At 36.2% G+C, this 14,572-nt stretch overlaps 1 protein-coding gene across 9 annotated transcripts in view; it reads right to left on the reverse strand.

Annotated features, from left to right (window-relative positions):
- Nucleotides 1-14,572, reverse strand: part of TCF4 (transcription factor 4) — a 652,106-nt gene that overhangs the window by 263,330 nt on the left and 374,204 nt on the right. For all 9 annotated transcript variants that reach the window (XM_053701135.1, XM_053701132.1, XM_053701130.1 and 6 more), the window contains 2 exons: nucleotides 1,088-1,217; nucleotides 38-87 (listed from right to left, as the gene is read on the reverse strand). In XM_053701135.1, the coding sequence (XP_053557110.1) occupies nucleotides 38-87; nucleotides 1,088-1,217 (180 nt within the window). The remainder of the gene's footprint in view (nucleotides 1-37; nucleotides 88-1,087; nucleotides 1,218-14,572) is intronic.

Here is a 14,572-nt window from a genome sequence, read left to right on the forward strand (position 1 = left end):
TAGTAAGAAACTATTAAATAATACACATTGTACTTACTGAGGAAGGTAATCCTGGGGGAACTTTTCTAACTTTCTTTGCTTGCACTTCTATTAAAAAAAAAAAAAGACATTATGACCTTATATGACATTATAAGAGTGTGTTCATGATACCACACACACTTTAAAGTCATGTAAATATTTTACCCATATCTCCTTGGATAATATACACAAGATGAAACAGCACTTGACCATAAAGCACTTGTGTTTAAAACTAATTGTTGTGTCTGTTTATCTGTCTATGTATTTGTCTACCTCTGTCTGTCTATCGGCCGATCTCTCTGCCTGTCTTTCTGTCTATCTACAGTATATTATTATTATTATTATCGGTTATTTGTAGAGTGCCAACAGATTCCGCAGCTTATCTACCTAAAGTATATATCTATAGTATCTACCTATCCATAGTACATATCTACAATATCTATCTTCAGTATATCTATAGTACATATCTACAGTATCTATCTTCAGTATATCTATAGTACATATCTACAGTATATCTATAGTATATATCTACAGTATCTATCAATCTACAGTATCTATCTATAGTATATATCTACAGTATCTATCAATCTACAGTATCTATCTATAGTATATATCTACAGTATCTTTCTACAGTATATCTATAGTATATATCTACAGTATCTATCAATCTACAGTATCTATCTATAGTATATATCTACAGTATCTATCTATCTACAGTATCCATCTATGGTATCTATCTATAGTATATATCTACAGTATATATATATATATATATATATATATATACATACATACACAGTATCTATATATATACAGTATCTATCTATAGTATCTATCTATAGTATATATCTACAGTACATATATATATATATATATATATATATATATATATACATACATACACAGTATCTATCTATATACAGTATCTATCTATCATCTACAGTATCCATCTATCTATAACATCTACCTACAGAATCCATCTATCTATCTATCTATCCATCTACAGTATCTATCTATCCATCCATCTATCACTATAATTGTATATCATGACTAAGTAGCCAATACTAACCCATTGAGCTGCTGTGGAAAGGCCTCCTTCGGGTGTTATTGCTAGAATACGGATAGTACTGTGATCCAGGTTTTGTGGGTGAGAGGGATCCCGAATTGCTGATGTCCATTTCGCCTCCAAGAAGGCTTTGCTATAATAAAAAAAAAACAGAAATAAAATGCATGTTTTGGACACATTTTAAGGATTTTTTTTCTTTCAATAAAGAGAGCAATTATTACAATCCCATCTGTTAATATGAAATTCACAAGATAAAAATATTCAAATAAATATGTGAATACATTTAGGGCTGTCACTAAAACAAATTGTATTGTTTAGTTTAATAGATTTTCAGCATTATTTATTTAAATGAAATACAGTATTTTCACATATTTTTTCATTGTAAACTCTGTTTCTTATATCAATTATATAAAGATGCATTTTTTTTCTCTAAAGAGTGTTTTTCTTTTTTGTTACAGTGCAAAAATATCAACTTCAATTTAAATTAAATAGATGTAATGAAAAAATAAAACATAAGTGTATAGTACGATTAAATATAAAGTATAGACAATACAGACAATTAACTAAAAACAACTGTTATATTAAAAGAATCTTACAGTAAACAAATTAAACAATTCTTATGCATGTAAATATTTTAAACCCAAACACCTTAATTTCAAAGATCTGAAAATGTTATGAAAAAGAAGAAAATTAATTGAAAGAGTTGCAAAGCTACTCAACTTTTGAGTTGCTATAAACTACATAGAAACTTACCCATAATCTAAAAATCCTTTGATTACAGTTAGCATTGAAACCATTGCCTTAATTGTTCTTATATGTAATAAATCAAGTACAGTTAGCACCGTTTATATTAACTGCAAATTTATCATTTAAAAAGGAAAATTTAAAATTAAGTACCCCAAAAAACCTAACTTTATCTTCACTTGTAATCAACTTTTACCGATTGAACTAATTACTGTACTTGATAAAGTACAGAATGTGTTTTTCCTAATCTAAATTCTCATCACTATGTCACTCACAACAGACTTAGTAATGCTTCAGTAACACGCTATTCACATGCAAAATACTCTAAATAGGCCAATTATGACTCTGCTCCTGTTCCCTGGTTAACCCGCTGAGAACTGAAAAATTTCACAACGCAGTCACCAACAAAAACAAAGGGTCCTTGTCCTAAATTTAATCAGTCTTTTTGATTCTTAAATAGCTCAACAAAGTGGCATGTCTTTTGCTTAAAGCAGTTGGTCAAATACGACCCGTGAGCTGGAAAATCAGAAATAAGAATGTTCTGCATTTAGTCACATTGCTAGACCATATTCCCAGGTTATATATATTTGTAGGCATTTGTGACCTATAATAATAATGATAATGATAATTATTATAATAACAATCATAGTAGTAGTAATAATAATAATATTAACAATAATAATAATAATAATTCCCATTCCGTAAAAAAACAAGTAAATTGTTTGCATTCTGCTTTATATTGAAGTTAAAACTCCATGCTAAAATACACCCATAATTCAAGGTTCTCTATAAAAGAAAATTTACTTTTTTAGGTTTTTTAGGTTTGCAAAAATGTTACAAAATGTATTTTAATAATCACAAAAATAAAACATATACTGCAAAATTACAAACATCTAATTTGCCTTACACAAATTTTAGTTTTAGAACTACACTATAATGTTTTTATGTCTACAAAAATGTATATTAGTTAATTTTCTCATGAGACAGGAAGTTGGTGGTAGGATCACTGAGGGTTAAATACAGAAGTTTTATATTTTCAGGTAATCAAGGATTGCTACAAACACAAATATAAGTCTACAAACCTTACATTTGAATATTTGTTAAATATTATTATTTCAATCCAATAAGTCTAATACTAGAAGCTTGGCTATTCGTTTTATTATTTTCATGAAGATAATTTGTATGTTTGTGAAAGCTAACATGCATAAACTGGAACAAGGATCCAGTTTGGATTCCAGGACTATATCTAAAACTATAACCAATTATTTTAAACAAGGTTCACTTTACCTTCAGCACTTTTAAATGCCTTTAATAACCCCCCAAAATTATATATATATATTAAATAATCTCTATAAATAAACATTTGCATTACAACAGGTCGTACTGAAGAGCTCAGTGACTTTAAATGTGGCACTGTCATAGGATGCCACCTCAAAACAGTTGTTTCTGTGCTACTAGATCTGCTCTGGTCAACTATAAGTAGAAGGATCTAGGAACAACAACCGTCTAGTCAGGAAGTTGCAGACCACGAAAACTCAGAGTGGGGGCTGCCAAGTGCCGAAGAGCATAGCACATAAAAACTGCCTATGAACTTCACCATCAGTCACTACAGAGTTCCAAACTGCCTCTGGAAGAAACATCAGCATAAGAACTGTGCAATTGGAGCTCATGAAATGGGATTCCATAGCTGAGCAGCTGTACAGACTCCACACATCAACATGCAAAGTGCCAAGTGTCAACTTGAGAGGTGTAAAGCACGTTGCCACTGGACCCTGGAGCAGTAGAAATGTTCTATGGAATGCTGAATCAAGCTTCATGATCTGGCAGTCTGAATGCATAATCTGGGAGTTGCAGATGCCAAGAGAATGCTACTTACTGGAATGTATAGAGCCAACGGTAAAGGTTGGTTTAGGAGTAATAAGGGTCTGGGGCTATTTCAGGATTTGGGCTAGGACCTTAGTTCTAGTAAAGGGTCATTTTAATGATACCGTATACAAAGACATTTAAAACAATTGTGCGTGTCCAACTTTGTGGCAACAGTTTGGAGAAGGCTTTTTCCTGTTTTTTCATGATTGTGCTCCTGTGCACAAAGTGAGAATCATGAAGAGATGGTTTAACTAGTTTGGTATGGAGGAACTTGAGTGACCTGCACAGACTCCTGACCTCAACCTAACTGAACACCTTTAAGATGAAATGGAACTGGAACGCCAATTGCCAGACCTTCTTGTCCAACCTCATTGCATGACCTCAGAAATGCTCTTTTAGCAAAATGGGTACAAATTGACCCAAGCACACTTCTTTTTTGAACGCCTTATCAGAAGAGTTGCAGCTGTGATAGACGCAAAGGGAGAGGGGGTTCCATATTAATGCCAATAGTTTTGGAATGGGATTTCCAACAATCTCATGTGTGATAGTCTGGAGTCCCCATAGTTTTGGCCATGTAGTGTGTTTGTGTGCACACGTACATATACATGCATGCACACACACTCTAACTTGACTACTGTAATAAGCTACTAACTGGTGGTGTTGAGTTAAACTCTTTTGCATCTTTCTATTTTATTATGCTATAACAAAGATATAGACTATCAGCTCATCAGGTGAAATGTCTTAACATGTATTTGTTAGCATAATATCTTGAATAGCATACCTCCAAATCATCCCAGATATAGTGAAATTGTTATTGGTTTTTAGATTTGTCTTCTGTCCCTTTCAAAGCTTTCCCCATCAAGATAAATGTTAAGGGACTGCCAGACTTCTTCCTCAACATATAGGGACTCCACTCAACCCCTTAACACACTAGTGGAACTTACCCATGTTCCAAGACATTAAGTTTTACTGGGAAACACGTACAAATAAGATACTAATCCACTGAGGTCTATACACCACACCACTGTAAAATACCGCCACAATATATCCCTCAACCTCCACCATCAACCTTCAATTTCTTTTTTTTCTTTTCTCCCTCCCTCCATTCTTTCTTCTTCTCTAGGTCAGGTTTCCCACTCCACTTCTTCTCCCATATTTTTACCTTTTCTTGATTTCTTCCTTCTTATGTTGTTTTATATTCAGGAAAAATATTTTTTATGGCTCAATTGAACCATCCTGGATACTGCAGTTATTATATGTTACTAGGATCAAACAAAATATCACCTATTGTACGTCTTCCTTTGATGCAACTGTTAACTATTTATTTATTACAATGTACGCTACTGACTGCAAGTATCTAAGAAGCTATATAGGACATCTACTTTATACCAAATTGACTTTCTCAACAGTGAATGTAATGATCACTGATATATATGTTCTGCAAATCTATTATTTTGTTTTGTCAAAGGTGTAATTTTTTGCATAAAGATCAATAATAAAAAAAAATACTAGAGGAACATCACTTATATCTCCCCTTCACCTCTTTGTCCCAGAAAGCATCTGGAAAATGTTAAAAGGTATCATATAAAGGGGTTTGTTTGTCCTTAAAATTGTACACATAAAACTAATTTGTATACTCAATTTAGCTCTTCTAATTCTCAAATAACTGCATTCCTGTTTTAACATTATTATAATTTGCATAAGAAAACAAATCCCCTTTTACAGACCATATAAGCCAACATTCAGTCAATAACACTATTTGTTTAGACATTCCATCGCCCAAAACTATGCAGTAGTCTATGGTGAATAATAATATTAACATCAATGAAACCAAAAGTTTAATAAAAATATCATACATAGCTAAAAACACACTCGCTTTGTGTAACCTCAACACAAATGAGGTATGATACAAGTACAGCTAAAATGTCTCTAAGAAGAACACGAGTGGGCAGGTTAAAAAACGGCTCCTCACCATCTTCCACCATCTGGTAGGCAGATGTCCCTGCTATTTCAACAGATGATCCACTTCAGCTTTAGTTTAAAATCCTCCAATGCCTCTTCAAATTTCGGCATCTCTGATAGCCGGCTCCAAAAGACGCGTCTGTATTGAGGCAGAACACAGTAAGTGTGGCCTTAAGTGTTTCATAGGGATACCCCTACTTCATCAGAGGCTGCCCACAAAATTACATATCGTCCTTAAAAGAGTTTTCCTTCTCAACCATGTGACTAACATTTAAAATTCCTGTGTATAAACTGTATAATATCTTTGAAAACCAATGAGTCCAAATGCAAACAATAAGGCTACATCTCAGCTATGCATCGACTATAACCCTCACATTTCAACAAATGTACCCTTAGTGGAAAATTCCGATTATCTTAGCCTTGGTGAAGGAATAATCTAGATTTTAATAAAGAGACAGAGACGAGTATTTTGCAAAACCCTTTCCTTTACTGCTCAACAGCTATTTAAAGTAACAAAAAACACATTAAAAGTTTAACATAGAAATAAAAGAAATGAATATGTATCCAATGAGAAACAAGCTTGAATGGTATGATCAAAGGCAGACCAATCAGAGAAGTTCATTCTGCTATAAACAGTCCCAATTACATTCCAACTTCCTCTTTGAACTCTGGTGCTGGAATAAATATTGTAAGGATCTTTGTAAATAAGACCAAAAGTTAACAGGAAAAACATGAACAGGAACCATAGGAATAAAAGAAAACATTTCCGGGAGGAACGAAGTCTGAGGTTGAAGTCCTGCAGAAAATGAAGAGGCTTGACTGTGAGAATCTTGATCACGAAGATTATCCTCCTATTCATATAGAAGGTTGAAATCCTGTATGAGAGGGACCAGGAGCTGAAAAGATACAAATAAATTACTTAACAGAAAATAAGTTATAATTATATAACTAAATAAAATTGCCCAAGGGTATGGGAAGGGAGGGAAAATACTTGTCTCTGTCTCTTTAATAAAATCTAGATTATTCCTTCACCAAGGCTAGGATAATCAGAATGTTATTACAAGGACAGAGACTCCTATTTTGCAAGTTTAAAGCTATATATAAATTTAATCCAGAAGGCGTTGAGTCAAAGTCCCCTATTTATGAAAGTCTGGCGGACCTGATCCGACAGTGCGGATCAGGTCCGCCAGACCTCACTGAATACGGCAAGCAATACGCTCGCTGTATTCAGCATTGCACCAGCAGCTCACAAGAGCTGCTGGTGCAACGCCGCCCCCTGCAGACTCACGGCCAATCGGCCACCAGCAGGGGGGTGTCAATCAACCCGATCGTACTCGATTGGGTTGATTTCCGCCGATATCTGTCCGCCTGCTCAGAGCAGACGGACAGGTTATGGAGCAGCGCTCTTTGTGACCGCTGCTTCACAACTGCTGTTTCTGGCGAGCCTGCAGGGGCATCAAGCAACATACGGAGCTTGATAAATATGCCCCAAAGAATTGATAGGTTTGAAATAAAACTGTCTAAAGACTGAATCTGCTGCATTTAGAATTTCTTGAAGGGAGGATGATTTACAGAAAGCTTTAGAAGCAGCAGCTCCCCTTACTGAATTAGAAGAAAAATATTTATCTATACCTGCTTCGTCCATGACCCATTTAATCCATCTACTAATAGAAGTGGAAGAAACGGGAGCATGAGGAGGAGAAAAATAAATTAAAAGTTGATTAGAATCGGAGTTTCTAAAGGGTAAGGTACGATTCTCATATTCTTTTAGGCAAAGAACCACACACAAGGACGGACAATCCGGAAAATAAGGATAAAAAATGGAAGAGGACATAGATTTAGTTCTTCTAGAAATGTTAAAAATGACTCCTTGAGGAGAGAACATTTTGGAAGAAAAATTGATAGCTTTCACATCTAATACTCTTCTACAAGATAAACGGCAAAGAAGAGTAGCTAATTTGCAAGAAAGCTGTTTTAAAGAAAGAGACTGGTTAACCGGCCAAGATTGGAAAAGAGAAAAAATTAGGTTAACATCCCAAAAAGAAGAATATTTAGAAGAAGGGGTCTTTTAAGTTTGATAGATTTCATAAGTCTGGAAAAAGAAATATGTTGGCAGATTGGTAAATTGTTGATTAATTCATGACCGGCAGAAATAGCTGATCAATAAACATTGATAGATCTATAAGCTAAGCCGTCGTCAAATAAAGAAGTAAGAAAATTCAAGATCTCAGCTAGAGGAGCTGAAATGGGATCCAAATGTATTTGATCGCACCAGCTAGCCCATCTAGACCAGGAGGATAGATAACATTTTTTGGTTCCTGGAGCCCAGGCGTCCTGTAATAAAGATTTAGCTGAAGCAGAAAGTCCTTCGGAACTCCAGGATCCCCAGAAATTGTCCAAGCAATAAGCTGGAGCGATCCTTGAAGAACAAGGTCGTGAAAACCCCCTAAGGAATCTAATAGGAGATGGGGAACAAGTGGAAGAAGAACCGAGAAGAGAAAAGACATCTCCAGAAGAGAAGAGTACCACGATTGGGTCGGCCAAAACGGGGATATCAAAACCAGAGATCTTGTTCCTCCTGATCACATTCAGTATGCGAGGGATCATTGAAAAAGGAGGAAAAGCATAGGCTCCCTGAGTGGGCCAAGGCTGAAGGAAGGCATCCACTGCTAATGCCTCTGGATCCGGACGCCAACTGAAAAAAGGGAGAATGTTGTAATTCAGACGTGAAGCAAACAAATCTATTGAGAAGGGACCTCTGATAGATTGTAATTTGTGAAAGATATCTGGGTGTAGTCTCCAATCGCTTGAGTCCAAAATATATTGGGAACCCCAGTCTGCTGCAATGTTGGAGAGACCTGGAATATACTCTGCTTGAACAGAGATATTGTTGTGGAGACATTGATGAACAACATTTTTTGTTATATCTGATAATTGTTTGGACTGAGTGCCACCCAAACGATTCAGATATCGGACTGCAGAAATATTGTCCATGCGTAAAAGAATTGAAATTGGAGATTTCTGCTTTATAAAGCTCTTTATCGCAAAGGAACCTGCAATCAGTTCTAGAAAATTTATATGCATTTTGCGATCCCAAGGAGACTATTTGCCTCCCGTTATCTGGGAACCACATCTGGCACCCCAGCCCGAGTTGCTTGCATCCGATTCAATAATAATATCTGTAGCTTTTCCGAATATAGCTTTGCCTTTCCATTCTTCTATATTGGAAAGTGACCAAATCAATTTTGTCCGAGCATCTTCTGACAAAGAGATTTTGTGAGAATAGGAAAAACCCTTCCTCAAATAAGAAATTTTGAATCTCTGTAAAGCTCTCTAATGAAGGGGAGCTGGGAAAATTTCCTGAATTGAGGCTGAAAGAAGACCCACAATTCGAGCAAGAGTTCTGATAGGAAATAACTTTTTCTTTAACAATTGAGGAATTTCTAATTTGAGTTTGTTCACCTTCTCCAAGGGAAGATTCAAAGTAGAAAGAGAGGTGTCTATTTGAAAACCAAAAAATATTATTTTTTTGTGAAGTAATGAGAACCGATTTCTTGAAATTAATAAGAAAACCTAGGTTTTTTAACATATCTATAGTTAGATTCAGATGAGAGAGAAGAGGAGATTGGTCCTGATTCATTATAAGAATTTCGTCCAGATAAATAATTAGACAAACACCGCTCAATCTCAACTAGGCTACTGCCGGTTTTAAAATTTTTGTGAATACCCAAGGGGCTGAAGAGAGTCCAAAAGGGAGACAGGTAAACTGCCAAATTTGGTTTCTCCAAAGGAACCTGAGAAAATTGAGATGAGATTGATGGATGGTAACTGTCAAGTAAGCGTCTGTAAGGTCTAGTCTTACTAACCAGTCTTTGCCCATAAGGCAATCTCTTAGAAGATGAATCCCCTCCATCTTGAAATGGTTGTAAGACAGGAAGGCATTCAAATTCCTCAGATTTATGACAGGTCGAAGAGAACCCTCTTTCTTTCTCACAATTTCTTTTCCGTTGTTTGGGGCAAGTTCTATAGCCTGTTTGGAGAGAAGGAGATTCATCTCTGTGTCTAAGAGATTTTAATCTGTTTTTAAGAAAACTATCGGATTTGGGAAATGAGTCTGAAATGGAGGAGAGACAAAGTCTAGAAGGAGACCGGAGACAGTCTGAATGACCCAAACGTCTGAAGTTATGGATTCCCATTTTTTTATGAAAAGGGATAATCGTCCCCCAACTTTGTGTGGGAAAAAATTTGTGTTGAGTAAAAATAGGGAGCTTACCTGAGAAAGGTCTTGAACGTGATCTAGCCCTGGAGAATCTTGGGTTCCATGGCCGACTTCTTGATGGGAAGAAGTTAGTAAGGGAGGGGTTTGAAGGTGGGAAGGCTTGGAATTGAGGTCTGTTTGATGAGTAAGGACAGCCGGGAAAACGGCCTCTTCCTTTCCCAGCCCATTCAAAAACACGGTTATTAGAGGGGTAAAACATTTTCTTGGAAGTAATTTTAGCCTTATTTAATGAGTTAAAGGTATTAATGTAAGTATTTAACTCCTTTAAACCTAAGTCTCCAAATGATAAGAATTCGGATCAATTCTGCGTAAAATAATCCTACGCTGGGTAGATAACGCTGTATTAGCATCGCCCATCAAGTAAATGGACCTCTGAATCAATTGTCTAATTATATATGGATCAAGCAAAACTTTATTAACTATGGCTTCCTCAGTAAGCTCAAACATCTTGGTTATAGGGCCTAGAGTGTCTATCCTATCCTGACACGCCTTAGGAAATTTATCAAGACCTCTCTTAATGTTAAAGTTCTTAGTGCTAACAAATTTAATAATATTAGCATCTACTTCAGGTGTAGCGGAGCATTTGTGTGGTAAATCAGGTCTGGGGCATTCGGCCCTAAGAGTAGATCTGGCTTTAGCCGATAAGGACTTTAAGTAATGGTCTAAAAATCTAGCCACTCGTTTAGAGGGTCTCCAGTTAGAGGAGCGAGGGTGTAATAAATCCTCAGGGTCTAGATATTCTTGACCTTCATTATCAATTAATCTCTTTTTTTGATTTTTATTATCAGACCTTCTGTACTTTTTCTTTTTAGGGGTATAATCAGAAGAGCTGTCTGACAATTCCTGAGTATAAATGGATTGTCATGAGTTATCCTCATCATTAGATATAATGGAGTCCGAAGACTCAGATGTAGATATTAAATCTACTTTTGTTTTAGTAACTTTTTTAGATGGAGTAGCATCTTCTGAATCTGAATCAGAAGAGATAATTTTATTCTTTTTAACACAAGACTTAACTCTGATGTCTGGGATGTCCAGACTGAAAACTCCTTTTTTAATTTTTCCTTGCAAAAGTAAATTTCTGTATCTTTTATTTAAATGTTTTTTCTTTGCTTTGACTTTCCTAGGAGAATAAGCATTCTTAGTGACAGTGTTTAGAAGTGTCTGCAATTTATTTCTATAATCTTTAATTGTATTATCCAGATTAGTAAAAGACTCCTCAGAAAAAGAGTCTGAATTGTCAGCAAACATAGGCCCAGATTACGAGTTTTGCGTTAGAGGCTATGCGGTGCTAATGAGCAGTTTTCCCTCACCGCTCACTTACATGCAGCGCTGGTATTACGAGTTTTCAGAAACCCGTCGTTAAAAGACAAGAAGTGAGTGCTGAGCAAAATTTTGCTCATTACCGCACTCCAATACCAGCGCTGCTTAAGTTAGCAGTTAGCTGGTCGTACGTGCTTGTGAACGATTTCCCCATAGGAATCAATGGGGAGAGCCGGCTGAAAAAAAAAAACACCTGCAAAAAGCAGCGTAAAACTCCTTAATGCAGCCCCATTGATTCCAATGGGGAAATAAAATTTATGTCTACACCTAACACCCTAACATGAACCCCGAGTCTAAACACCCCTAATCTTACACCTATTAACCCCTAATCTGCCGCTACGGACACCGCAACCACCTACATTATATTTATGAACCCCTAATCTGTTGCCCCCAACATCGCCGACAACTACATTATATTTATTAACCCCTAATCTGCCGCCCCCAATATCGCCGCAACCTACCTACACTTTTTAACCCCAAATCTGCTGCCCCCAACGTCGCCGCCACTATAATAAACATATTAACCCATAAACTGCCGCACTCCCGCCTCGCAAACATTAGTTAAATTTTATTAACCCCTAATCTGCCGTCCTTAACATCGCCGCCACCTACCTACATTTATTAACCCTTAATCTGCCGCCACCAACGTCGCCGCCACTATATTAAAGTTATTAAACCCTAAATCTAAGTCTAACCCTAAACCTAACACCCACTAACTTAAATATAATTTAAATAAATATAAATAAATATTCCTATCATTAAATAAATTATTCCTATTTAAAACGAAATACTTACCTATAAAATAAACCCTAAGATAGCTACAATATAACTAATAGTTACATTGTAGCTATCTTAGGGTTTATTTTTATTTTACAGGCAAGTTTGTATTTATTTTAACTAGGTAGAATAGTTATTAAATAGTTATTATCTATTTAATATTTACCTAGCTAAAATAAATACAAAAGTACCTGTAAAATAAAACCTAACCTAAGTTACACTAACACCTAACACTACACTATAATTAAATAAATTAAATGAAATACAATTACCTAAATTAAATTAAATTAGCTAAAGTACCAAAAAAACAAACACTAAATTACAGAAAATAATAAACAAATTACAGATATTTAAACTAATTACATCTAATCTAATAGCCCTATTAAAATAAAAAAGCCCCCCCAAAATAAAAAAACCCCTAGCTTAAACTAAACTACCAATAGCCCGTAAAAGGGCCTTTTGCGGGGCATTGCCCCAAAGTAATCAGCTCTTTTACCTGTAAAAAAAAAATACAAACAACCCCCCCAACAGTAAAACCCACCACCCACTCAACCAACCCCCCAAATAAAATACTATCTAAAAAAAACCTAAGCTCCCCATTGCCCTGAAAAGGGCATTTGGATGGGCATTGCCCTTAAAAGGGCAGTTAGCTCTTTTGCAAGCCCAAACCCTAACCAAAAAATAAAACCCACCCAATACACCCTTAATAAAACCTAACACTAACCCCCTGAAGATCGACTTACCGGGAGAAGTCTTCATCCAAGATGGGCCAAAGTCCTCAACAAAGCCGGGAGAAGTCTTCACCCAAGCCGGGCGAAGTGGTCCTCAAGACGGGCAGAAGTCTTCATCCAGATGGCATCTTCTATCTTCATCCATCCGGCGCGGAGCGGGTCCATCTTCAAGACATCCGGCGCGGAGCATCCTCTCATCCTCTTCCAATGAAGTCTTATTACTAAATGACGGTTCCTTTAAGTGACGTCATCCAAGATGGCGTCCCTTAGATTCCGATTGGCTGATAGAATTCTATCAGCCAATCAGAATTAAGGTAGAAAAAAATCCTATTGGCTGATCCAATCAGCCAATAGGATTGAGCTCCCATTCTATTGGCTGATTGGAACAGCCAATAGAATGCAAACTCAATCCTATTGGCTGATTGCCGTCTGGATGAAGACTTCTGCCCGTCTGGAGGACCACTTCGCCCGGCTTGGATGAAGACTTCTCCTGGCTTCGTTGAGGACTTCGGCCCGGCTTGGATGAAGACTTCTCCCGGTAAGTCGATATTCAGGGGGTTAGTGTTAGGTTTTTTTAAGGGTGTATTGGGTGGGTTTTATTTTTAGGTTAGGGTTTAGGCTTGCAAAAGAGCTAACTGCCCTTTTAAGGGCAATGCCCATCCAAATGCCCTTTTCAGGGCAATGGGGAGCTTAGGTTTTTTTTAGATAGTATTTTATTTGGGCGGTTGGTTGTGTGGGTGGTGGGTTTTACTGTTGGGGGGGTTGTTTGTATTTTTTTTTACAGGTAAAAGAGCTGATTACTTTGGGGCAATGCCCCGTAAAAGGCCCTTTTAAGGGCTATTGGTAGTTTAGTTTAAGCTAGGGTTTTTTTATTTTGGGGGGGCTTTTTTATTTTAATAGGGCTATTAGATTAGGTGTAATTAGTTTAAATATCTGTAATTTATTTATTATTTTCTGTAATTTAGTGGGGGGGGGTTTCTACTTTAGCTAATTTCATTTAGGTAATTGTATTTAATTTAGTTAATTTATTTAATTATAGTGTAGTGTTAGGTGTTAGTGTAACTTAGGTTAGGTTTTATTTTACAGGTACATTTGTATTTATTTTAGCTAGGTAGTTATTAAATAGTTAATAACTATTTTATAACTATCCTACCTAGTTAAAATAAACACAAACTTGCCTGTGAAATAAAAATAAAACCTAAGCAAGCTACAATGTAACTATAAGTTATATTGTAGCTAGCTTAGGGTTTATTTTATAGGTAAGTATTTAGTTTTAAATAGGAATAATTTATTTAATGATAGGAATATTTATTTAGATTTATTTAAATTATATTTAAGTTAGTGGGTGTTAGGTTTAGGGTTAGACTTAGATTTAGAGGTTAATAACTAATATAGTGGCGTCGACGTTGGGGGCGGCAGATTAGGGGTTAATAAATGTAGGTAGGTGGCGGCGATGTTAGGGACGGCAGATTAGGGGTTAATAATATTTAACTAATGTTTGTGAGGCAGGAGTGCAGCGGTTTAGGGGTTAATATGTTTATTATAGTGGCGGCGGCAACGTTGGGTGCGGCAGATTAGGGGTTAAAAAGTGTAGGTAGGTTGCGGCGAAATTGGGGGCGGCAGATTAGGGGTTAATAACTATAATGTAGGTGGCGGCGGTGTCCGGAGCAGCAGATTAGGGGTTAATAATTTTATTATAGTATTTGCGACGCGGGAGGGCCTTGGTTTAGGGGTTAATAGGTAGTTTATGGGTGTTAGTGTAGTTTTTAGCACTTTAGTTATGAGTTTTATGTTACGTGTTGTACC

The sequence above is a fragment of the Bombina bombina genome, chromosome 2 (assembly GCF_027579735.1).
Source record: "Bombina bombina isolate aBomBom1 chromosome 2, aBomBom1.pri, whole genome shotgun sequence".
NCBI classification, from domain to species: domain Eukaryota; kingdom Metazoa; phylum Chordata; class Amphibia; order Anura; family Bombinatoridae; genus Bombina; species Bombina bombina.